The 27,434-nt window shown below is 40.4% G+C and overlaps 2 protein-coding genes across 2 annotated transcripts; one reads left to right on the top strand and one right to left on the bottom strand.

The window, feature by feature from the left end:
- Window positions 1–4,870: 4,870 nt before the first annotated feature.
- LOC108881176 (prostaglandin E2 receptor EP4 subtype) lies at window positions 4,871–8,656 on the top strand. Its single transcript, XM_018673006.2, has 2 exons — window positions 4,871–6,322; window positions 7,566–8,656. The coding sequence occupies exons 1-2, from the start codon at window positions 5,378–5,380 to the stop codon at window positions 7,896–7,898; spliced, it is 1,278 nt and encodes a 425-aa protein (XP_018528522.1). The 5' UTR covers window positions 4,871–5,377; the 3' UTR covers window positions 7,899–8,656.
- Window positions 8,657–13,821: 5,165 nt separating this feature from the next.
- On the bottom strand, window positions 13,822–26,099 carry slc35e1 (solute carrier family 35 member E1). The gene is made up of 6 exons (XM_018673007.2): window positions 25,704–26,099; window positions 22,885–22,955; window positions 18,842–18,979; window positions 17,490–17,615; window positions 17,054–17,299; window positions 13,822–16,312 (listed from the first exon to the last, which is right to left on the bottom strand). The coding sequence occupies exons 1-6, from the start codon at window positions 26,029–26,031 to the stop codon at window positions 16,085–16,087; spliced, it is 1,137 nt and encodes a 378-aa protein (XP_018528523.1). The 5' UTR covers window positions 26,032–26,099; the 3' UTR covers window positions 13,822–16,084.
- Window positions 26,100–27,434: the final 1,335 nt, after the last annotated feature.

Here is a 27,434-nt window from a genome sequence, read left to right as displayed (position 1 = left end):
TCTGTTAAGCTTGTGGCTGGATCCAGCATCCTCTTATCTTTCTGTTCTGTTTGATTTTATAACATTTAATTTGGAAAACAAACATAGATAAAGAAATAAACAACAATCAGCTCCCACAACTGGTGTCACGTACACAGTTGGCCTCAGTATAAACAGAGAAGAAATAAGGACAATGAGAGGGAAAAAACAACTACATGACAAGATAGATGTATGGTATTATCTGCAATACAGTAATGGTACAGAGTCCATGACCCAGCGTGTGTGCACTGTGTTTCACTTTGTCAGTAAAGAAGTCCGAGCACTGATGGTTGATTGTTTGGTATTACTCCAGTGAAGGGCACGGTCACACCAACAACAAGTTCAAGCTTGTGGTGAAATGAGAATCTAAACGGGAGCAGTTTGGAACAATAGGGTGAATTAAGATTCAAAAGGACAAGGTGTCCAGAAATGCACCACATCGGGCCCATTCCAATACACTGATAAAAAAAAAAAAAAGTCTGCTTACAGTTTGGAGACAATGTGAGCTTCAGCATCTCGAGCTTCCTGGGAGCGAGATAGCAGATGTTATCTTATGATGAGAACAGGGAGCAGTAACTTCCTGAAGTGTTAACTAGCTGCCTTGGAAATGATCCCTGTCGAGATGTGGTTTAGCTTCCAAAAATGGTCAGTCACTGTTTATACACCTGTTTGCTTTAGAAGTGCAGGTATGTGGATGATTATTTTTATCTGAGTGATCAGTTGCCCTTTGTTTTTGCACCTGTACCCTCAGTAGAAGTTAACTGGTGCTGGAAAACTTTAAAAGTGGGTGTTGAAGAGGTGGGTGTGGAGAAAAAAGATGGTGAAAATAAGCAAAAATGACTTAACAACCACTGATATCTGCAGCCTCACAGAAAGCTGCCACCTCCACTGATCAGTGAGTGGCCTTTTATCTTCTCAGCGTCACTTAACAGGAACATACCACCTGCTCAGGTAAGTACAGGGTGATCGAAACAGATACAAAGCATCAAACAATACAAAATAATGAATAAAGTATTGATTAATTTGTCTCAGTTACTGCTGACTTCACAGTTTACCCTACGAGCACACACACACACCCACAAGTGCATCAACTTTAACAGAATCTCAGTCACTGAAGGAAAATTTTACCCGTTCAGAACACCCAGTCCCTCCCTGCCGAGGTGATCTAATAATGCACAGCTGCTTTCTCTTTCACTGATTGACTGGAAAAACATTATACGTACCACACAGGAGGTTTGATCCTTTTAACAAATCAAAACTCTACCGGACAAAAACAAAACTACACAAATGAAACAACCTTGTATTTTGTGTGGTTTTATTTAACCTGACTGACAAATTAATAGACTGAAACTCTGGACTGAAATTAACGCTTTAACACAAAAATAAAATGCCAAGCAGAATCTTTACAGTCACACAAAAACAAAAACAAAACAGACAAATAAACATCACTGAAAGATGAAAAGATCAGATGATAAATTGTTTGATTGAGAGAAAGCAAATGAACAAAAGTTTGATAATGTAGATGAACTGTTTAGATTAGATTAGATTAGATAGATACTTTATTAATTTGCACGGGAAATTCACAGTTCCAGCAGCATCAACAGACTTAAGATAAAATTTTAATGTATCAAATGACAATGTGACTATGTGAAAGGGGAGAATTATAACCGAAATTTGCAGCTCAGCTCGACTTTACGAAGATTTCTAACAAGTTTCAGATCACGGTCTCTTTTTGTTTTATTTTGTGGAGTCATTTTCAGCTCCACAGGCAGCAGTTTGCAGCGAAAAACCTCTAAAAATCCACCATGTACAACCTACTCAGTCCTGCACAGCAGACAGACACAGTGAGTGATTGCCTGGTGAACACAGTGGAGAATTTAACAGCTAACGAGCCAGATATTTCCCTCAAGAGTTGGCAGAGACCACAACTGAGCAAAAAGAGAGTGAATATTGGACTAACAATCATCAGAAGAACAGAAACATGACTGCAAGTGAATGATAAAGATGCTGTGTAACTGTGTATAAACTTCGGATAATGTCCGGAAAATCAGGTGCGGACATTCTCTGGAGTTGCCCTTTCACAGCAGTGTTAGGTTTAAAGTTTCCTGTAAATTCACTCAAACATCACACAGACTTTATTCTGAGGAGCTGGCACGATAGCGTCTGCTCAGTGTTTGTGCGTTCACACATACAGCTCTGCAGGTAATGTCTAGGAAATTTGAGATTTACACTCCATGTGTCAAAGTTTGCTAACAAGTTCATGATATGTCAACTTTTCTCTGCCACCAGAGAGCTAAAAAAAAAAAAAACTGTTATTCATGTTCAGTTTCACACTAGAAGTCTGTTTTCAAACCAAATATATGATGACTTTAAGGCATGCAATGGTGAGCATGATTTGTGATGTCACATCTAGTTTGGAAGTCAGTCCTGGTTCAACTGGCAAATCACACCAGTGTTTCTAACCAGGTATCTGAACCTTTTTTTTTATTTACCTTCAAACATGCCTGGAAATGATCTGCAAGACACTGAACATTCATTGTTCAGACAGTTTATCAACCATTTGCCGGTTCGGTCTTCTCACATGTGAGGAGTTGCTTTTCTCTGTTTATATCACTTTAAATCCATTTTGACAAGTTCAAAAGAGAGGAATCCAGAGCACTCAGGATTGCACTGCAGACCAAAATGAGGCAAACACCGCTGAACTCTGACTGTGGCCTTTGAATATCTACAGGTTTTGGACTATAGGTTGAACAAAACAAATTTATAGATATTACACTGGGCTCTGGGAAAAAGTGATGGACATTCACTATTTTTGACATTTAGGAGACTAAACCCATTAATTTTCTTGAGCAACAGATCACAGTCTATACCTAAATGCACATTTGGCTGCATTAACGCATGTATTTAGAGCTGCACTGACGTCACCCTGCTGGGAACAGGGCTGAAGTAAACACTACAGACACAGTGTTTTACAGGAAGTAAATGTGATGAGATTGTTGTATAAAATCAGATAAAATAAAAATGTTGTAAATTTTGTAGCATTTATTGTTTTAAGAAAGGGTCTTCTTCACGTGGTTGTGACATTTAGTGCTGATTCATGTGTTAAGATGAGGGTAGAGACAGAAAAATACCTTTATAATGACCTTTTAGGGGGATGCTGTAACATGTTCTGTTTTTCAGGTTAGTCACAGAGAAGAATCCTCATACACTTTTATAGCTGCTGCCCACTGCAGAGACCACAGACAGAGATAATTTTAAGATAACATTTTAAGGGGATTCGCAATAAAATAATTACTTTTTACGACATTCATGTCTACTATAAACCAATGCAGGGATGGCTTGTGCATGCCATGATTCACTGTGAACTTAAGGACACACTGGAGTTTCCACAGCCTTGGCATCACTTAAGTGGTTTGTTGTTTTTAGACTCTGCCAGCTCTCTTTTGTCTGCGGCAGAGATGAGCGGCGGTGGTTTACCTCGCTGGAGAGGTGTTGTGTTTTGTCTTTTAAGGTTGTCTGCAGACAGAGACCCCTCTCCGCCGCTCCTCACTGTAAACATAAGTCACGCTGTAATGAATGTGTGATGGCTGGAGAGTCGGAGCAGACTTAAGTGCACTGACGTCCCCCTCCTCCTGTGTTCTCGCTGTCCATCAGGCCTCTGCTATTCCTCACAACCATTTACAGTCATCTCTGTTTGGAACGAAGCTGCGTGCTGCACTGGGAAAATACAGGCCACAACAACACACTGGAACACACTGCGTACTCCTGTTTTATCAAACACTACGTTCATGTTTTTGATTAAATATTCTGCAGCTGTCCCACTGTTGCCACATCTGTGGTCAGACTGTAAATCTTCTCCTCTTGTTGTAAACATCTTTGTCAGTTTCTACCAGTGAGCGACATACAGAAACTGAAAGTCTGAAAGTCAGTTTGGGCGAATGTGGCAACTTTCTTGGCACAATCCCAGTTTCCACCCATACAGACACTGGAATTAATCAAACCATGCATGAAATAAAGCATGAGCCTCGCTTCTCTGGTAACAGAAATCATTCTGATTCAAGACGCTGCGGTTTCTCCTGTCAGGAGATTGCTGTTGATTTGTACAATTACTGACATTACACAGGGGATGAATCAATCATTCAACTATTTTCTTTCTTGGAGAGTTTTGTGCATCATTGCAGATTATAAACTTGAGAGGTGAGACACTGGCTCAGCAGCAGTGAGAAGTGGACGTGTACGAGATTTGCGCATTTAAATGACCATGAGTAAATAAACCTACCTCTGAGGTTTGGGCAGCAAGTTCTAGGTCAATGGAAACCAAAAGTGCAGCACAATTTGCAAAGAAACATTGTGACACATAAGCAGGATCAAGAAAAACATCCAAATGAGTAGAATATTTAAAGTTGTTGAGAGAAAGACTTTTATCCTCAAAACTGTAGATTTTACTGGAAGAAAGTTACAATTATAAGCCTTGTTTTTAAATAATAATATCAATCTTTAGTTATTTGATTTATTTATAAAGGGCTTATATGTTATAACTAATGGATCTGTATAAGCTATTAATGTGGGCATAGAACTGAAGAAGCCTCTCTGCCCTAAGAGTCAACTTTTCTTGGATTACCACGATTGAGAATCTTCACACCATCAATAAAGAGCAAATGTTGAATTCATTGTCCTGCTGTTCATCATCTCTGTTTAGCATTAATGCAGCTGTAATTGTCAGTAATCCACTGATAAGTTGATAATAAATGGATTTTGGTCCAGATACATTTTCCAGACAGTACTGGTCACAAAGTCCAACCACTAAAAAGGGATTTTTCACAATCTAAGAAACCCACAGTTATCATTATTAATGGCTTATAAAAGCAGTTCTGCAAACTGTTAATTACAGTTTGCAGAACAACTTGCTTTCTAAGAAGGAAATACTACTCTTGTTTCTGTCTCCTCAACAGTGATCATATCAAAGTTTTGAGAGCGAGCTGAGCAGAAACAAAACTTCACATGCCTCCCTGGTCCACATATGACTCATGAGGTCTAAGTGGGTGAGAAGAGTCTACTGAAGTCTCCTCTGCCGCTCTGTGTTCGTGTTGCTGAGCTGTCAGGTTGACCTCTTTACAGGCTGCCACAACAAAGCATCTTCGCAAAGCTGCGATGACGCCAAACACTGGCAGATGAGACATGAAGCGGAAACCGTCACAAACAATTATCTATTTTTCTTCCTCTCGTCTGTCGTTTTCATCCCATCCATCCTGTCGGGGCTGCTGGGGTGGTTCGGTATATTTAGACACGTCCCACCGTCTCCGCTCACAGCTGCGCGCAACAGCCCCTGTAGTTTCTGGATTACTGGAAAGCAGAGGGGATGAGACTGCCGGAGAAAACCCCCCAGTTGACTCCTTATCTAATGCTGCAGGGGCTTCAAGAGGAAATGCGCTCCCAAGTCCACCATAGACCGAGGGAAATATCGCTGACAAACACCAGCCTGTGGGTGTATGTGGCGATGGAAAGTCCGAACTTTACGCACGGATCCGTCCCCGTTAACGAGACGCCGCCTCTGAATTCAGCGTCCAGGGAGAGAGCGATCGCTCTGCCTGTTTTAATGTTTGCAGGAGGCGCCATAGGGAATTTAATAGCAATAATCGTCCTGTCGGTGTCGAAGCAGGAGAGAAAATCTTCAGCTTTCTACACGCTGGTGTGCGGTCTGGCGGTGACGGACCTGCTGGGCACGTGCCTGGCCAGCCCGCTCACCATCGCCAACTACCTGGTCGAGCGCGTGCTCACAAACCAACACGTCTGCGAGTTTCAGTCCTTTTTGTTGCTGTTTTTCGGTTTAACGGGACTGAGCATCATATGTGCCATGGCGGCAGAGCGCTACCTGGCGATATGCTGCCCCTACACCTACCAGAGGTGGGGGGTGGACAGACGCTTTGCGCAGAAGTTCCTTCTCTTCATTTACATCAGTAACATTTTCTTCTGCTGCCTGCCGATGATGGGCATGGCGAGGAGCCGGCTGCAGTCGTCCGGCACTTGGTGCTTTATCGCGTGGAGGGCGAACGAGACGGTGGCCACCGCTTACTCCGTCCTGTACGGCGGCGTCAGCGTGTTGCTCATCCTGGGGACCATCATGCTGAACCTGGCGGTGTGCGGGGCGCTGCTGCTGATGCGGCAGAGGACCGTGCGGCGGCCCGTCACCAGAGCCAGCGTCCGGGAGAGGTGGAGGGCTCTGTCCTCGGCCGCAGAGACGCAGATGATGGCGGTGCTGGTGCTAACCTCCGCCGTGGTTCTGGCCTGTTCAGCCCCGCTGGTGGTGAGTCAAGTGATTCAATGAGTAGAAATGAGTCGCACTGTTTGTTGATGAGACACATCTCATATATTACATTAGTGTCTCTTCAAGAGGATGCAGCAGCAGCAGCAGCAGCACTTTTTATTCCTAATAGTGACTTTAGCTGTCAGATAAATGCAAAAGAGTAGCAGAATAAAGCAGCATTAAAAAGCAAAACTGCAGCCAACATACTGTATTATCACAAGAAATAAATACACCATTTTTTTTCCATCAGTCCATCAGTAAAATGTAGACTAACAGCCCAGGAACTGATTCCAAATAATAAAGTGAACAGAAAGAAAAGATGGCGGGAAACTAAAGTAAAACGTCCACCTATAAGTAACTGATGAAATCTGCTAACGCTGTGTGTTTTAGTAGATTTATGACATTTTATTTAAACAGTGCGTCTGTGTGTACCAAAGCGAAGTATTGACTTTGTTGTATTTTATGGTGTGTTTGCTTCCAGTTTGTTATGATACAGGGATTCATAGTTTGCAGAGTCGTTTTATGTTGTTTACTCGGGGTCAGGACCAGAGGCCATGACATGAATCTCAGGGGTCTCATAATGATTAACAGGACACAAGAGGATTAAAACCTCATTTCTTCTAAACAAAATCCTGCTTATTTTCTGGTTTTTGTCTATTAATCCCCTTTTCTTCATAATTACTTAATAGTTTTCCCCATTCAATCATTCAAATGAACCAAACTGAGAAGGGAAATCACTTTTTCCTGCACACCGACAGAAAATGAATCTTTAGCTAATTTGATAAGTAGTCATTGAAAATAGCTTCAGCTTCTGAAATGTGAAGATTTGCATCTTTTTCTTATTTTGTCATGTGTGACAGTGAATTAAAAATGTTTCGGTTTTTTTTGACTGATGTCAGTCGTTTCAATAACGTCAAACTTTGTTCACTTTATTTTAGGCTTTAGGGAAATTGTGTTTTTCAGTATTTAAATTTTATAAACCAAACAATTCAGTGATTAATAAAGAGAACACTCTGTAGATTCACTGATGAATAAAAGAAAGCCCAGTTAATGTCGCTGTTGCTGATTTTTGTCATGAAGTGTAGGAATGAAAACCTTCATTTGATTTGAATCGAGAAATCTCAAAAAAAAGATCAAACCAAAGGACATATTCTTGCTTATATCTGACCACAGGACAGTATTTTAAAACAATCTTATTCACAGTATGAAGACCTGAACTGTAGTGTTGTGTTTTTTCCCTAAGGTCTGTGTGTTTGCCAACTACTTCATGCTGGAAAATGACTCAAAAGCTGACCTGACTGCCATCAGGATAGCAGCTGTTAACCCCATCCTCGACCCCTGGATCTACATCCTCCTCAGGAGGTCTCTGTTTCGACGCTTACTCAGTTTATCCAGACGAGTCAGCAGCACCCGCAGCAGTTCCTCCTCTACACCACAAAGGAATCTGTTTTATCCTGATATCAAGAGGGACAGCCACGTGTTCACCCAGCTCATGTGCAGCACAAACATCATCACTCAGATGCCTGCCACTGTCAAATTCACTCCATGTGACACAGAGAGCCTCCACCAGACTTAAAACACTGCAGACTGAGGCCATGTTAGACATCTGTGAATGTTTGCTGCTTTGACGCAGCGCCGCACACTCTGATTCAGAGCTGTCACCTGTGAGATGGAGACACGGCGACAGCTGGGCTGAGCCCTCAGAGCTCCTCTAGGATTATTTATTAAATAAAAGTGGAGGCCTGCTCTGACTTCATGTACGGAGACACCTCCTGCAGAGACACAGGGCTGAGGAGGAAAAAACTGTGCGACTTGGACGTTACTGCAAGAGTTCAACAAAAAAAGACCTGACTGAGCCTTTATATTTAAAATCTGACTGTTGTTTACGCTCTCCTTGTCCAATCAGTGCTCTGGCCTCCTCTTTACCACCACATCCGTATAAAGCTGCACTTTCCCTCATTCTTCCCCCCTCCACCTGATCAGTCTGTCCTCCAGTGTATGTGAATGAATCAGCTGGATGCTACAGAAATATTATAACTCACAGCCCCTGCAGGTTGATCCATAGCTCATCTCTTCTGGAGGTAGTTGTCAGAAGTTGTCAGACTCTTTGGAGATCCAGTCATGTGTTCATACGGCAGAGTATTTACACCCTAAGAGTTTTAACTCGATCACCGATCACAGCTGTTTTTAATGAGACTTTGACTATGAGACTGTGACTTTGGGATATTTTTTTCATCAGGAGAGACATTTGAAACACTGATATGAGCTTAGTAAAGTACTGACTGTATGCTGCTGATGTCTGTTTTTATTAAAGATTCTTGTTTGCACTAAAAACTGAGCCTGAGTTTGTCTTTAATCTCCTCCATTACTTAATGACTACAATTCATATTGCTCTGGTCTAATTTGGTCTCACCCCCATTTGGGGCTCTACTAATTTGAATGTAACTCAAATGGTCCTGACAATGGCAGTTTTACAGGTGCGTTATTTCCTAATCATTTCTTGAACGTTTCCTGGACAGAACCGAGTAGTTTGGTTGTAATTAAAGGGAAAATAGAGACAAAGTCCCGACACTGTTATTTGAGTTAATTCAGTTAGTTGCTCCATTTAAATTCCAATGAACATTATAACTCGTTCATTCATTATTGAAAAATGCATTCGTCATTTATGTTGAACTGTTTTTACATGTTTACTTCACCTGCTATCCTCAGCAGAACTGTCATAACAGTCCATAGTGTCAAGGTTGTGCCAGCTTAGCATTCAGAAATAACTGGAGATGTACCAACTGGTCACTGTGTATTTTACCCACAAGTACATTATGTAAATTACCTGGTTCTTTCCAGGAAACCTAAGAGGGGATTAGGATAATCGAAATTTACAGACCCATTAAAAAATGCTCAGGAACAAATTCATTTTGAGTCTCACATCAGGACTGTTCAGTACCTGTCTGACACCTCTACAACAGATTTGACTCTCCGGTGTGATTTCCAGGTCGCGCACAGGGTCAGCAGCCGCTGGTTTTCAGTTGTATTTCTCCCTCAGGTTCAGGTTTAATACAAACATTGATATTTGTTCCTTTAGGCTCTGTGGTGCAAGAAATTGGAATAGATTCCCGATGCATATTTAAAATAAAAACAACCAAGCTGTTTTTAGGAAGAAAGTTGAACTTGTGCTCTTGGGAGAATATGATTTCTGATAATATACTGTATAGATTTGATGGTAGTATAACATCACCAAGGCATCTGGACTCTGACATTAAGGCCGTCTTTGTAACAGCAACCAAAATGGAAATAAGTCTTGGACTTTATTGCGTTATCCCTGACAACTTGCAGTGACCTGGGGTCCTCTCTTTCTCTCTTCTTGTCAAAGAAACTCAGTTTAACATATGAAACACTCTTACCTCATTATGTCTCACCTGTGTATAAAAGACACTGGAGTGCCAGTGGTTCAGTCATGCATGGGGGCAACACACTGCAACGTCTTTTCACGGGAGGAGGAGAGTGACTGTGCTCCAGCTGCAAGATTATCTTTCTTGGATATTTTCAAAATCCACTCCAGGCTTTTTGCAGACTTCTCCCTTTTCACCAAAAAGTGAGACACTGAGAGCTTCTGTGGATTAAAGACTAGAATGAGATGGTTATAAATGACAGTAAACACAGCCTGTAAAACAAATATGATCAAATTATTTCTCCAAGTGCCTGAAAAAAAAAAAAAAAAAAACTTAAATCGATGCTGGCCACTAGGGGGCAGAAAAAATCTGAAAACAAACATGATATTTAACTACTGACACATCAGACACAAGTCAACATTTCATCATCCCGTTGCCGTCATGTTTCCGACAACCTGATGAATGTAACCTTATTATTGTTGTCTCAAAAATAGACACATCCATGTGTCAGTAATTATGTGTTATCACATTCTTATCATTATTCAAATGTTTTAACTTCAGATGAACCAGTTTAAACTGAAATACAGGGCTTTGGTTCCTTGGTACCAGACAGATGAATAAAGCGTCTTCAGACCACAGGCTTCATGTTTAACACCTGTTCTCCTAAGGTTACATGTAGAATATGATACTAGTACAATATATGAGACTTTAACTGTGTGAAATTTTAAAGTGCGAAAGAAAAACTGTCAATTCTTCCATCTTAGTAGTTAGTAGTGGAAAGTAACTGAGTACACAAATTTTTTAGGCACTAGTACCTGAGTAATTCAACTTTATATTTCTACTCCACTACATCTAAGCAGCAGTTATTGTATACCTATCATATCACATTTAACTGGCAACTGTAGTTACTATGCAGATTAAGATTTTAGAATTTAAAATATACAAATTAATAAAATAGTTGTTTCCAACATTTTTAGTTTGTCACCTCTGATGATAAAGCAGTTTTTGGTTCAGCTCCATCAGAGTGTGACTTCCCCTCTCAACTTCTCACATGGTTTCATTTGAATAACTCTCTGAGGCCCAATATTTTCCAAGGGGGGCAAAATGAGAGAAAAGTAAAAAAAGAGAAAGTGCAGAACTTTTTTTTCTCTCATTCCTCTTCCGTTAATCATCTCAAGAACCCTCAGATTCTGCACAATGTGTATATCAACCTGGTAATACTTCTGTGTTTTTACTTAAGTTGGATTTTGAATGCAGAACTTTTACTTGTAACAGGGTACTTCTTCCACCTCTACCTACTGTATAGTCTGATTTTTACCAACACCCACCTGTTAAGAGAAAAGACATTTAATATGTTTAGTATTCCATAATGCATTTATTTTCACCCCCAACATTGAAAAATAGCATTTACTAAACATAAGCAGACAAGACTGTGCATGGCTGCACTTCTGTACAATATTTTTATACCTTGACACCATAAATAAAAATCTATAAACATCAGTTAAGTAAAAATTCTGTCTCAAGATCCATTAAAGACACACAAAAATAATAATTATACAAGTTTTACAAAGTAACTTACCCCCTTCTCCTCTCATTATCATTTACATCCCAGTGAAAAGCTTTACAGCAAAGAGCCAACGTCCAAATCATGAGCTTTCTAAATTCAGAGTTAGCTCACTGTACAGAAACAAACAGCCAGCGTGACACTGACAAGCAAAATCAGAAGGACATTTATAAATCGCAACACCGTGTCTGACGTGTTGTGATTTATAAATCTGGCATCTTATCGACCTGCAAACAACAAGGCCTCCACCCTGTAGTGCATCAGCATCAAAAAGGTTACACTCCTGCTTTTGGCAACATGAGGAAGGACATGAACAAAACAAATGAAGAAAGTCAAAAGAGTCTAAAACATGAGCTGCAGCAGCAGACACTGTGATTAACAACAAAAGGTTGAAGGTTACGGTTATTTCTTTCTCCTAAATGCATCCAAAATAGTTCAGAATCTGTTGCCTACCAGCTTTACTCACTGCTACATCCAAAAATCTGGACTCAATTGCCAAATTTTGGGAATAACTGCAGACTCTGACATGCAGATTTCACATAAATATTACATTCTTAGACCATGAAATGTTTTAGTTTGACTGGATGTTATTTTATCAATGTATAACTGCTATTTAAAGTGTACTCACATCTTTTAGTAATGGAGAAGTCTTGAATTACCTCACAGCTACACATTTTCCCTACTTGAAAAGTTAAAGTATTCGCATAATATGTCACATTTCACCTAGTTTGATATGCAAATGAAGTATTATCCTGGTCTCGATATGCATCTGTGGTGAAGTATCTTTATTACGAGACAATTTTAACTTGAAATGAACTGTCTCTGTAAGTATTTGTGATGATTAAACTGGGCAGATTTCACACTTCATCTAGAAAAAAAAGGCTTCTCACATGTGCAACACTTGATTTAAAATGTTTCTAAGAAACCAGCTGTAGAAAACACCGCAGCAACAAAGCAGTTTGAAATTGTGTCAAGTTAAAGTCATATGTGTATCTCCTTTACTGATTACAGGTGCTTAGTGTGTTGTAATATATCAAGACAGGTACACATAGGTACACAAAGCAGTGTTATTTCAGACTGTTCTGTTTCTTCATATGACAGTGGCAGAGACTAGGAAGATATTAAATAATAAATACATGTTTGTTTCAGGCCACCTGACAAATATCCAGATATCCATTCCTCTCTTAGCTCTGCTTCAGTCACTCCACTCAGTAAATTTGCTGTTTGCTGTTGAGACTATAGTGTGGGTTTCTCACAGCCGCATTAGCTGCTTGCAGGAGTTGATGAGAGCAGTTAGACTAAATGATAACAGTAAACATTTCTGTAAAACTAAAGTGAGCTCAAAAGAGGTTCTAAGCTCTGTGGAGCTGAAAGTTGGGTGTATTGTCTGATTTCAGCACTTGGAGCAACACTTTTTCACAATATACAATAAACTCATTCAGTGTTCACTTAGAAAATGTTGGTAATTACAGATCAAAAAGGTGACTTGACCCAGCAGATAAATGCTGCCTTTATGAAATGTATCATTTTAATTCATGCCGACATTGTCTCAGATGTTTTGATTCAACTCAACTGTCATTTCTGAGGCAGTAAAATGTGGTGTTGTGTTGGGACTGCATTATATTTCAAAGATATTTCAGCTCAGGTGTTTCAATTTAACACAGTCCAACAGCCTCAAAGTGAACAGCTGTCAACACAAACAAAAACGGCAGCAGTCTTGACAAAAAAATGGACATTTGAGCAAGGTAGTAATTACTCACTACTACCTGTAATGAATAATTACTACTATTAAAATTCACTACATTATATAATACAGGTGTTTCTACTTTTCTGGCCAATCGGTGTAAAACAACCAACTTTACATATTTAAAAAAAAAAAACGGGACATCATGTTTGGTTACCTTCGGAAGCATTGGTGATTTCCACCCCTGCTGGAGAAAATCAGAGCAGCTTTGAGTTCCCAAGATCCTACAAACTGTGCTCTATCTCAGCAGCAAGAGCAAGTTTTCCCCATGAATTCATAACGGAAGAAATAAACAGACAATTATTGATACTAATTTGTCTCTGGGAAGCTCAGAGCGCACCAATCCCACAGATATCTGTGCAGGATCATTTTGGGGATTTTCTTCTCCAGACTAAATACTGAGACTGTTCTTAAATCATCAGAGAAGCAAACATAGTACACTAAAAAAAGATTAATAGACTATAACTGCATTGTCCCCTCACCCATGTCTTCCAGGGGCTGCAGCTGAGCAAACAAGCTCACAGGCTTCTTTTACAAAAATTAAATGAATGCTGTGTCGTTCCCAAAAATATACAACATTAATTTCAAATGCAGAGATAGTTCAATCACAAAAAAGAACAATCAAACTTTATATTGCTGCAGTGAGATGCTCAGTGTGCAGAGATACCACAGGCAATCATGCTAGGGAGGAAAACAAGTGACAGATTTTTCCTAAATTAAACAGTTCATCAAGCAGTAAAAAAGGGCTTTTCAGAAATAAACGATTATCAATGATCAATAATGATAATCAAGCCTCGGGTCCACCTGAAATTACAGCTGAATCTTTAATTGCACCAGCCAAAACTCTGATTTCATGCACGTTTCATTTTAAATTGAGTCTGTCCAGTGACTGTCTGACACCAATGGTACAAAAATGCTTTAAATTAAACAGCAGGACGATAAAGTCACTCGACAAACGGTCACAATCTGTATAACACATTTAGTTGTTTCATGATGTGCAAAACTTGACAAGGGCCTCTGTTTAAAAAAAAAAACAAACATACACATCATAGAGCAGCTTTGGTTCAGACTGGGAAAAAAAATGGCCTGACAGGAGAGACAATCTCACTCTGCCTGAGAAGCTCCGCAGATCAATAAATACAAATCTTGAATTAAAAAAAAGATCTATGCATTGTTTCAAATTGATTCTTCAAATAATGACAGCAAAATAATTCAACATCCCTATTACACTTTACATGGTTAGACTCCCTAAGAAAGATGAAACATGAGCATCGTCACAGTACACAGCTGTGGTAGATGCTTTGTTCTGATGAATCTTATTTTAATCTGAACTTTTTACATTTATGCTCCATGATAATAAACAATAACTTCTTTGTTACCTTGGGGGAAAAGGACAGATCTATGGGAGGTCACTGACTGTTCTGACTAACAGAACCCGTCTCACTCTTGCTTTTCAGTAAAATTTGTCTCAATTCAAAAACATGAACACTTTATGAGTGTTTTCTAAAGCCATTTCAGAAAAACAAGTTTTCATCACTTGCTGACTAAAATGTTTCTGATCCATATGAGTGACAAGTTTACAAGCATCTGCTTCTCACAGATACAGAGAAAGTTTTTTTCCCCCATGTTGAAATTTGGGCAGTTTTCTTCATCAGGCACTTGTACTTTTGATCCACTTTGTAAAGCGAGTGCTGCAGCAGTCAGATTCTCAACATGTTGTCATTCTATCGTTTGCTAATCAGCACTAAAAGTAGAACCAAGCCCGACAGGAAAATCACTAGTCTGCGGGATTTTTGTCATAAAACGAAGAATGTTTGTTGTTTTTCATACAGACATAAAGTGAGCATCTTGGCCATAGTAAATTACGAAGTCTTACTACACGGTGGAGTGCCTCTCCCGCCGGGCTGCTGACAGAGGAGCCAGTCTGTTTTAAACGCCATAAAACCGGTAGTTCCCAATTTGTGCGCGTTCCCACGTCAGGCATTTCAACAGAAGCAAGTCACGCTGCCCGGTGTTGCTCTGCCCTTCATTTTCATCACGTTCTATCAGATAGTTATGGTTCAGGCGTTTTAAGATAAGACTTGGTTGTGAAATTTACAACCTGACACTGTTGCTCCTGCATTGCTGTGTGTGTGAAAACTATGAGGCAGCTAAAAGAAGTGTTACAAGTCATCAAAGCACATTTTTGAGTTGAATCAGGGTGTTCTTGACAGATGCACTGGATCATCAACATTTGGGGGTGGGCCCTAATTGGACAGACAGACTTAAAACTTTGAACAGACAGACCATAGTGCTGAACTGACTGACATTCCTGGCTCAAAATGCCTCGTGAAAGTCTGATCACACAGTCATACCATCAGACAAACTCTACCATCAATTACTGTTGCCTGAATTGACTCCATTGTCCATAAACAAACCCTGTCTGCCTCACGGTGAAACATGATTTACTAACGTTGGACAATCTGAACAATTATTTTCTCCTCACATCATGACAAGTGCCTCATGAAGAAAATCTGAAACATGAAATGCCTAAAACCTAAAATGTTAAGGCCTTCCACTGAACTGTGTTTGTTACAAAATGTAACATGACAGACCCTTGTTTGGGTGCATGTTCACAGCAAATAATTACAGCTGACATCCACGTATGGCTGGTTGTGAAAACAAAACTCAAACATTTCCAAACAGTGAGGTATAAATCACTTATTTGCCTGCTGTAGCAGGTTTCTCTGTGTGAACAACATGGCTTAATTCTTCACCAAAATGTCTGAAAGTGCCTGATGATGAGTTTTGTTTTCTCTCAGACCATCCCATACAGTCGGTACCAAAGTAATAAACAGTGATATGGAGTGAAGCTGTCAGAAAGTGAGGTTTAGACAGGGAGGAGGTGTGGGAGAGGTCACGTTACTGGCCCATCATGGCCGACTCATTCTTCCTATCAGAACAAACAGCACTTGCCTTCAGTCTCGGGTTTGAAGCGGGACGGTGAAGACCCGCTGCTGGGAGGGGACGGGGTGGCTACACACAGTAATGTCTATGACAGCGACCTGGAGCGAGGACCGACTCCTCCTTTATACCACATACTGGTGGTTGCTGCTGTAGTTTGTCGTGTAGGTCTGCCGGCTGTACTGGAAGTGGTCGGTCAGGACGTTGTTCCAGTTGTGCTGCTGCTCTGAGCCGTGGGAAAAAGGCACTGACCCGTTGGCCTGGATCTTCTCCAGCGCCGGGTTGTCAAAGGACATCAGGTCCTGCTTGGAGCTCGGCAGAAGCTTCTTCTGCTTGTTGGCGTCGTACTTGGCCTGTTAGTGGAGGAGAAGGGCAAATGGATTTTAAATGACTGGGTGTCTTAGGAGTTGGTCGGCTGGCACGGCACTGTGGCTGCCCACGGATCCTAAATAGCTTGGGTGGGTCAAATGCAGAGGATGAATTTCCTCAAGAGGATAAATAGTGTGTAAATTCACTTCACTGTTTACTTCAAAGTCAATGGAAAACAGCCATAAGTTGGATAGAGCGTGACTGATGTGGAGAAATATTTTAGGCAGAGAGCCAAGCAGTTTACAGTTCAGGAAAAACAAAAACTTGTGTAAGTGGAGCAGTTTGTCTTGCCTGACATGAAGATCTATCATCTCCCTTTTCTGACAAGGACCACGATGGAAATAAGGTTTTGGCTTTGTCGTGTTTTTATTCTTGGCTATAATTGTCCATCAGGAGTGGGCGACTGCAGTTTTGTATTTCCCTTTATTGTTGTTGCAGATCTGCCTATCCATCTACACAGTGACAGCTGGTTACTATGGAAATGCGTTATTGCAGTAACCTGCTTTATAAATGTATCAGAGGCAGCACATTTTCTATTGAAATACTGTACAAAAATATGCTGACCCATATACAGTCTGAAGAGTTTTCACCTAAAGGAACAGAGGAATACTTCTTTCTTTCTCCTTTACCTTTTGTCTCCATCATTTCCTTGTGACACCTTCGCTCCATCTCTGTCCCTGCCTGACCTGTTAACACCCAGTGGATATAGGGCAGGGGGGACTCACCTTGTTGTAGAGGAAGACCCCGACAATGGCCGTCATCATACCCAAGACATTGGTGAGGGTGACCGGGTTGCGCAGCATTAGCAGTGAGATGCTAATGACCATGATCCTCTTGGTGGCGTTGGCGACGGCGTAGCTGAGAGGGCTGACGAGGTTGAGCACGCTGAAGGCGATGACGTTCTGAGCGAAGTTGCAGAAGCCGCTGATGAGCAGCAGGACAAAGGTACTGGTCCATCCTGAGATGTCCGACTGAGGGGGGGGGGGCAGAGAGGTAACGTGCTTTGTCATGGTTTTAAATTGACTTAATCAAACAATATGATCTTGTTGGAGGGATGCCCCCTTCTTGTCAGGACACACACTTCATCATACAAAATGCATGATCAAGACGATTACACATTCAAATATCACACTCCACTCCAGAGCTGTTACTTCAACTCACCAGGTCTCCATTCACAAGAAACACAGAGAGATCCACTAAAACCCAGGTGGGAAGCATGAAGATCACAGCATTAAAGCCCAGGATGTTGAGAAGCCTCAGGTGGTGGATCCGTGTGTCACGCAACACCTTTTAAAAAAACGATTGATTAAAAAGAAGGCAGTGGGAAGACATCAGTGAGACACAGCTGCACTAGCACAGGAGGGGGACTTTCTGTTGTCCACTACACACTTACTGAACAAGATAAAATCAAGATCAGTCAACTTTGAAATATCATAGAACATGAATTTTGGCACAAAAGGCAGCTATTTTGGCTTTAACCACTCTACCTGCCTGTTAAAAACAAAAACAATCCATCCCTGTAATCCTGAAAAAAGTCAGTTTAGTGTCAGTAGAGTTATTTTAAACCTCAGCCTAATTATTTTCCTTATGTTCTCTACATTGACGATTGTGTTCAAAATCTGATCACTTTGTCGTGAAGTTGCAAAAGCTGTCAAAAGTGTGGGTTTTCACTTTGATGTTGTCACGAAAATATGATCATTGAATAACTCTGAGTTTTAGTTGTCTTATGGAAGGCCCAGTGAAATGCAGCCACCATCTTGTGGCAGAGGACAGTACAGCAGCGACCACCTAGATTCAGCATGTTCTTCCAGTTCCCCCTTCAGCATTATTTTTAATAATTAAGTATAATTATAATACTTAGTATGTAATACTGAATACAACTGAAATATTTGAGAATGGTTTGAAGGTAATTAAAATATGACACTAAGTTTCCATATTAACACTCAAGTCCCATTGTTCAATGACCCAATGCCTGAAACATATTAGCCATCGTGACTAGCATGTTACTTATATGCTACATAATGTAAGTGTCATTAAGATGTCTTGTAAATCAATGAACTGTCTGCTTGGAAAAGCCACTTAAATGTATTTCGAGTGATTTCTCTGGACTGAATCAAACTCTTCACAAACAGCAGAGAAGTGTCAAAACAGATTGTTGATGAAACCAATACATTTTATCTAAATCAACACAAGCTCTAAAAAAAATGCACAAGTAAGTACATATGTGCACAACACAATCATTAATCATGACAGATAGAGCCAGGGACACAAGGTCAAAACTGTTGTGAAATCCAGCTCTAACTCCCAATCTTTGACGACACAGAACCACTTCTCTTTTCTGACTACATTTTAATAAACACACACACACACACACCACCACAAAGCAGGATGTCAGTTTTCAGGCATTTCACACCAAACCACAAGGAAGGAACATTTTTCTCAGTTAGCGCCCTCCCACCGTTCTCCCCCGGTGCAAGGAACATGTGTTATGTACCAGAGTGAAGATGATTTACCTTTTTAGAGAAGATGTTCTGCAAGGAGAAGCAGAGCGTGGCAGCCAGAGCGCTGATTAATCCTGAAACATCAAAGGACAGCTCAGTCACTGTGGCCAGCAGCACTCCACCGATGATGGGGATGAGCGAGATGTATACCTGCAACAAGGACCACACAGGGGAACAGGACAGAGTCAGCGAGAAAGACCGAAAGAAATTACAAACAAAGCTGTAGTTGTTTGTGTCTGGTGCAGCAGAGAACTAAAATATAATTCGCTGCAAATCCAATCCAAATAACCTGAAGTTATGACATTAAAATGCATCAACTGGTAGAAAAATAGCTGGCAACTATCTTGATGTGAGTGTTTTTGTTTAAGTCCTTTTTCAAGCAAAAAGATTTACAACACTCCCTAGTTGCTGCCTCCTATTTATTAGGATTTGCTGCTTTTCTCAGTTTTATGTCAAAGTAAACTGAACACAGACAAAACATGTCAAAACATAGTCTTCATCCATCTACGATTAAGACTATGAGGGGTGTCGCCAAATACCAAAGTGGTGACATCTCAAAACCTGCTGCTGCTAAGAAATTAACATTGTAATTCTGCATGTTAACAGAGTGGTAAATTAGAGCTTGGTATTTCAGGCTGCATTTGCATTTTGCACACACAATGTCTCACTTCTCTAAACTGTGATAGTCACATTTTAACACCCCAAAGAAAAGTTGAGATCTGAGAGAAGCACCTTTACAAAACTGCACTGGGGCACTGCAGGAACTTTATTCATCTATCAAAACACAGGATTAGATGAGACGATATTTAACTACAGTACAGGCCCCACCACTGAACTAACCCTTCTACCTTGGGGACAGCACCTCAGTGGCTGAAACTATCAGAACATCAACAGCAATATTTATTTGCATGTTGAAAATGCTGAATCATGAGAAATGCAAATTGCACAGTGAAACCCTTAAGGATGGTCCAGAATGTGGCAGTGAGTCTGGTTTTCAAACTAAAAGAGCACATGTCACATGGCTGCCCGAATCAAATTCAAGTCACTAATGCTTCCCTGCAGAGCGACTTCTGTGTCTGTGCCTCTCCACTTGAACCCAATCATACAGGCTTAGGTTCCTTCTCGGCCACTGCACAAGGCAATTTCAGCCCAAACTGTTCTTGTCTGTGGTCCCAAGGAAGGTGGAACAAGCTACCAAAATGTTAACCTGGTCTCCTTGCACTTTGTCTTATAGAACAGATTAAGTGTGTGGTGCTTAGTAAAAGATTTCCTCCTGCACTGAAGCTTGAGCGTTGTCCCTCACTTGTAAGTCACTTTGGATAAAAGCATATGCCATGAGTAAATGTAAATGTAAATGATAGGAGGACTGCAGTTGTTATGAAACCCACTTGTGCACACACATACTCACCCACTCCTACCCTCAACCAACCACTCAGCGAAACTGAGAAAACACTGAGCAACTACTGGCCAACTGCACCAGTTTACTGCCAATGAACTGCCCACAGTTTTATTGTTCAAACAAGTTGTCTTATACAAGTAAAAAGTACAGAAATATGTGCAAAGGTACTGTAAGAATGAGATCTCAGTAGGAGAATAACAGCAGCTAGAACAAGCTGTAAAAGAGCAGTAAAAATAGATAATAAGTATTTATTATTTTTAATATTTTTGCAGGCAAATATGTAGAGTTTACTGGCTCTACACCAAAAGTGCAGATGGGCTTATGTTAATGATTAAACATTCAAGAAGCAGAGCAGCTTCAGATAATAACTATTTAAACATGACTCAGGTTGAAAAGTTAACAACATTATCTTCTGTCTACACACCAAACAGGTTACTATATCCTGGAAGTGCCAATCTAATTGTACCCGTAACACTAGTACACTACTGGAAAGTGCTGCCTCTTTGTTGTAACCCTGAATATTAAGGGAGACTCTATTTTGACAGAGGCCTAGATTTCCTGTCCCATTTCAGGTGTCCCGAATTATTTTGAAAATTCATCCCGGAGGCTTTCTGTGCTCAAAAGGAAAAGATGTGAGACTGAAGGAATGCATTTGAGAAAGGTACAGTTTACACAGTTCCTGTAAACTCAGTGTCTATTTTATTACATACATCTGTCCGGTCTCCTATAATCTGAGACAACTGTTCTGCCATAATTTTCTGCCTCCTTAATGTCTGTAAATGGCAAGGACAAAAAAATCTCTCAATATAATGTAGTCCAGTATGAAATGACCACAATGTATGACCTTAATGATACACATTCAATCTAATTTACACATTTCTGACAATAACAACAACATTATGTGCTTCATAAAGTTATAGTGAGATGTTATGGCAGGGCTGTTTTAGATTGTCCAGATGTACCTTATGAAGTGGACACTGGGTGGATTTTGTACAAACTGTGATGTTTGACATTAATTTCAGTGTCATTTTTAAAAAAGAGGAGTCAAATACATACACTAAATTATCTTATAATATATTGACATAGAGGTTATTCGGTCTGTAACATGCTCTAATGTGTCTCATTTCAGTTCCTCAGTACAGTACAGTGTCGCCTACTGCTCGTCAAACAGGTTCTCCACACACTCTGTTACACGTCATCAACACCTACTGTACGCTCCCTGTCTGCGGACTCAGCCTGTCTGAACACTGAACTGTTGGCTGGAAGGTAAACATGACAAGCTGATGTTAGACTCAGGAAGTCTCCTCACTCACATTTGGCCAATCTTCACTGTAAAGTGTTTCACCATTAAGGAGGAAAAATGACGCAGCATCCGAGAAGTTCTTACCACTGCCACAACCAAGATTTTGGGCCTCCAAGACGAAGATAGATATTGATATTGAATCCTGATCTGATTTTTATAACATAATACAGCTGCACAGTGTATATTACTAAAGGCAGAACTAAATGATAGTTAGATAAACCAATACAATTTAACAGTCTGACATCTTAATACAGAGGCTGTAAATGAAGAAAATACAGAGTACGTCGTACTTCCCCTTTAATTGTTTCCTATCGTACAGTAAACTATGACGTTTTATTTTTAGTTCAGCGATACTACACACAGTCACCACATCAACAGGCCAAGAAAATTAACTGACAACTTTGGTAGTTGATCATTTGTTTAAAGTTACTTTCTAAGCAAAAAAAAGTCTAAATATGAATTTCTTCCAGCCTCTCGATTATGAATATTTGTTTGTGTTCTCAGCCTTCTATGATAATATGCTGAGTATTTTTGGATTTTGGTGTGACAGTCCAACTAAACAAGACACCTGAAAACATCACCCTGGGCCCTAGGAAATTGTGACTGACATCTATCACTATTTTTCCATTTTATAGACTAAACAATTAACAGAGTAATAATTAGCAGGTTGTTTTTTTTTAATTGAAAATCACCTTTAGTTGTAGCTCTGATTGAAAACTAACAAAATGACTTGAATTAAAGGTTTTGTTTTATTCGCAAAGACTGTCTGCCTGATGTACTTCTGACGTGGCCAAGCAGTGGCATACGCACCAGGATATAGTTAATTACACTGTCTTAGGTTGATTTACCGGTCCATCTAGTGCAAATCCCTCCCACAGTGACTCCAAAGCTCACGGGCTTATTTCAGAGTATATCAGGTGATTTGTCCTCCAAAAACCATTACACAGCTGAGCCAGAAAATGGGAGATTACGCTTCCTCTAGATCTCATACAACTCTGCCCTCTGGTCTGGAAATGTTCAACCACCTGCACACAGCAGACCATGTCAATAAAAGAAAACAGACATGGACAAACACAAACCCAGTTGGCTCCTAATATAAAAAACAGTGAGTCAGTTTGAGGATTTACCAGGTGAATGTGGCCCAGCTTGTGGAAATAAGAGTTAGTTTCCCTCCCTGCCCTCCACCCTCCCTCTGAGCGTCTGACCAGCTTCGGGGACAAAAGCCCCTGCAGATGGCCGTAATATGAGACTCAGTACAGGCGCAGTACTGTGCCACATCACCACTGCTGAGTCTCAAGCACTCGAGAAACAGAGTAGGCCTTGTGCCTCGTTCGCTGCGTTGCACTGACTCACCTTTGTGGTTTGCTTCTCCCTCATGATAATTCTTGATAACAGCACAACCCATATTGGCATTGTGGCTTTGACTGTGGAAGAAACGAGATACAAAATGGGACAATGTCAATGTTTGTTTTCTTTTTTTTTCTCTCACAAATATGCAACAGTAACTAACAACAGCAGGTAGACCTCAAAAGACTTAAGTTTGCCTCATGTCCAGTCTGAATAAACCCAATCTGTTGTTGGGTTTATTCAGTTTCTCTTAAATCTCTCATTTCTCTGGCATTGATTTTGATTTTATCCTCCTAGGATTTATCCCTTTATTTACGTTTACTTGTATTTTTAATCCATCTGCCACAACTGTAAAACACTTTGGCTGAACTCTTTTTGTTTTTAAATAATAGCCAGAGCCAGACCCACACCTCTATCAAACATTTAACTTGTGTCACTCTGAATTTTTTTTTTTACATGCCTCTGTCATATTGCAGCATTTATTAGCTGACTAAGTGTTATTACATGTTTACACTGGTGTGTGACTAACAAGTGTCAAAGTGTCAAAACCAGATCCAGCAGTGTTGAAAACTCGTCTACTGGGACAGAAGCTACAGTTTCATTTGAAGTTTAGTTACTCCTAGTTGAAGTTAGGATGAACTATTTTATTCACAGGTTTTACAATACAATTACTTGCTGGTTTATTAGATACAGCTGGCAAGAACTAATGCAGAAAATATGAAGGTTTTAATGTTGTATTAGAGAGGTACAGATCCAATTTTGTGATCATTTTGCAGGCTGTGGTTAATTTGTGGTGCTGTTGAACTTATTACATTATACTGAGAAGTGCTCTTAATACTGTGTCCCTCCCATTTATGTCAAAGGGAACATTTAATATGAGAAACACTTCTCACTGTAATGCAATACACTTCAACAGCACCACAAACTGCAGCCTCCAAAATGATCATAAAGTTGGATCAGCAAAGTGGTGCAGAGGAGGTCGCAACAAGAGAGGAACAGTTTCTTTTCAACTTTACTGACATGATTTTAAATTATGAGACACTGTTGGAAGTTATCCATTTTATCTCAGGTTTTATGAAGCACTCAGTTGCCAGTTTATTAGGTATACCTAGATGAAATGAAGTCTAACACAGTAGCCCTGCAGTAAATCGTACCGGTTGATAAATCTGGTCCAAACACCACCAGGGATCTTTGACGTGGTGTAAAAGAGGAGAGAAAACTATTTCATTTCAAGTTTACTCACTTCTTTTTAAAGGTAAAATTACTTAAGGTTAGGGGACTCTGTTATTTACAGGTTTTACAATAGAATCAGTTGCTATTGCTATTGGTACTGTGCTATGTGTAAACTGAGAGCCACTAGAAACCAGAGTCAGATTTATCACCTGCACAAACATACACAGGTAAGGAGTTGATTCTGATTGTAGTTACTTTTACGTAAGTAGAAATCTCAGTGCTTCTTCAACTAATGAAAACTGAACAGTACGACTTAAGGAGGATCACTAACACTGTTCAGGACGATAGCACAAACATACATGTGTGCCAGTGGTCCAATATCCTACCAACAATCAAAGATTAGAGAAAAGGCACAAAAACTGAGAACAAATTTGTGTATGACAACTTTGTTTTTTCTTCTTTCCTCTCTCATTAATCATCTCACAATCTCTTAGATTTATCTTGTGGCCCTGTAAATAAAGTAGTTCAAAGTAGCTCTACTCTCAGCAGCTACAACAATAACATGCTGTTTACACTCTGATGCTGCAGTATTTATAATCCAATGATGTCACATATAATAATATCAGGCAGAGGAACCAAACCAGTGCTTTAATACTTAACCACATTTTGCTGCTAATATTTATATACTATTACTCAAGTAGGATTTTTCAGACAGGATTTTTACTTTGAGTACTTCAGTATAGTTTTTTTTAAATTTCTGAATACTTCCACCACTGCTGATTACATTATTACATCTATAGGTATTATTTTTATCACTACTATTATTATGGCAACATGTCTGACTGAGCATGAATACAACATAAATAGCTGCTCCTGGTCTCCCTCCTTTCTCTCTCTTCGTACACCCCCCCCCCCCCCAATTTCTCTCCTCTCAACCCAACCGCTGGAGGCACCCTGAGTCCTGAGTTACCCATTGGTCATGGTGGTTAACTGTTAGGTTAGGTGCCTTCAGATAATGCATGTTATGGTTTGGCGCTATATAAATAAAACTAAACTGAACCGAACTGAAATAAAGGATTATTGTAGTTTTTGTCACAGCATGGTGTAACTAATAAACTGGAGTCTAACTTAAAACAGCTGCGGCTTTCATGTAAGACATGCAGCTAGTTAGGATTATTGAATTCCACCGCAGGTAACCTAATATTTCACATGGGTTTTATTATTAGAAGAAAAATCGATTTTACGGAGGGCTGATTCTCATCTGGCAGTCTGACACGAGAGTTAGAGGAGCACATTGCAAAATCTCAGAGCAGGTTCAGGAATGGACCCTCCCCCCTCACGTACATATCAGCGTTAATTAAGTTGGCTAGCTAGCTAACACAATTACTCTTAACGGGAGTTTAAAGCGGACTAATTTGTAGTTAGGGAATCAGCGGTGAGTTAATTAATCTCATGAAAGCCTGTCTGTTCACAAGACGCCAACATAACCTGTGGCCAGAGGCCAGTTAACTGCCAGTGTCGCCGAGTTGTCCGGCGTTAGCCACGAAGCTAACATCAGCTGACGACAGACACATCACCGCGTTACCGTGGCGGACACGTTCCGGGTGGCCTCACATTAACACAAAAAATTCACACAAAACCGTTGTACTCACCCGTGTGCGCATATGAAACCGGCACTTTCCATATGCTGAAGTGAGCCGACACAGATGCAAAGTATTTCCCGAAAGCTAAAGGCAAGATGTACCACCGGTAGTACCTGCTCGGCAGTTCTGTTTTGGGGACTCCCCATGCCCGCAACAGCGGCGGGAGGAAGACGACGATAGAGATAATGTGAAACAGAGATACGGTGACCGGGTACGGGAATCCGTTTAGGATGATTTTGTTGACGATGTTGCCCCCCGAGCTCACCGTGTACCAGCACACACACAGCGAAACTATCCGGATCCCTTCCCTGACCGGGATCCGCTCCACCGCAGCCATCTTCCAGCGCGGAGTGACGAGTCACCGGCCGTGTGTGAGTCTGACTGTGCCGGGGGAGGGCAGCGCTGCTCAAGTTACCGTCAAACCACCCGACAACCAATGAAACGTACAACTTCCGGTTCCTACCTTCAAAATAAAAGACAGAGGACATGCTTTTGTAAAATGGAACTGCTCTGGGTTGATTTTAAAATGGTAGACTGTGGAGTTTGATTTTTTTTTAAATTAGGGATTAGATATATATATTTTTTTGTGTCCTTAGTTTGAGAAGCATTATATGTATGTTTGTTGATACATATTGTTGTTTTTTCCCTTTCTTTTTCTCTGAAGTCAGAAGTCGCTATTGTGTTTGTTTTATATTCTTTCAATTATTTTAAAGCTAAATGAAAAATATTTTTATACAATGTGGGAATCTGAGATGTTTTCCACGTATGTTTGTTTTTTTTCCTGATTCAGGAAGGTTACATATATATCAAGCTTCTTTAGAAAATAACAGCAATAACTTTAGCCAGTGCAGAGAGATTCACTTTTAAATGGATAATGTTACCATTTTTGACCATCACTCTACACTAATAAAGTATAACAACAGATTAAAAACATGTTTTTATATTTTCCTTTTTGCAAATGTATTAAAAAAACAAAGACAGAAATCTCTTATTTACAAAAGTATTCAGACCCTAAATTCATTACTTCCTACAAGCTCCTTTGGCAGCACTGCTGTTTCAGCTTCTAACTTCTTGGGCAAGTCTTTACAGGATTTGCAAACCTGGATTTTATCTCATTCTTCTTGGCAGATCCTCTCAAGATCCATCATCACTCACCCCCATAGCATGATGCTGCTGCCACCATACTTCACCATGGGGATGGTATTTGCCAGCTGATGAGCAGTGCCTGGTTTTCACCATGGAGTTTTGCCCAGAGGGTTCATTTTTGTCTCATCAGACCACACTCTTTTTTCCTCATGCTCTCAGGGTCTTTTAAATGTCATCTGTCAAGTTTGAAGGTGCTGTCATGACTTTTCTCAAAGTGGCCTCTGTTGAGCTACTCTACCATAAAGTGACTGATGGAGTGATGCTGAGATGGTTCTCCCATCTCTGCAAAGGTCTTCTGAGAGTGGATTTATTGGGTTCTTGATCATCTCCCCGACCGAGGCCCTTCTTGCCAGTGACTCAGTTTCACCAACTCGATGGCTGACTCTAGAAAGAGTCTGGGTGGTTCCAAACTTCTTCCATTTCATGAAGCTGCTGTGTGAACACTCAAAGCTTTAGAAAGGGTTTTATACCTTGCCCTAATCTATGTCTCACTTTTATCACTAGAAACCCACAGACTTGCTCTGATTTCATGGTTTGGTTTTTGTCTGACACGCAGTGTGATTTGTATGACCTTATACACAGGTTTGTGTCTTT

This window comes from Lates calcarifer, linkage group LG17 (genome assembly GCF_001640805.2).
Source record: "Lates calcarifer isolate ASB-BC8 linkage group LG17, TLL_Latcal_v3, whole genome shotgun sequence".
NCBI classification, from domain to species: Eukaryota; Metazoa; Chordata; class Actinopteri; family Centropomidae; genus Lates; species Lates calcarifer.
The sequence above is the reverse complement of the archived record's forward strand: the minus strand, read 5'-3'. Positions and strand labels throughout refer to the sequence as shown.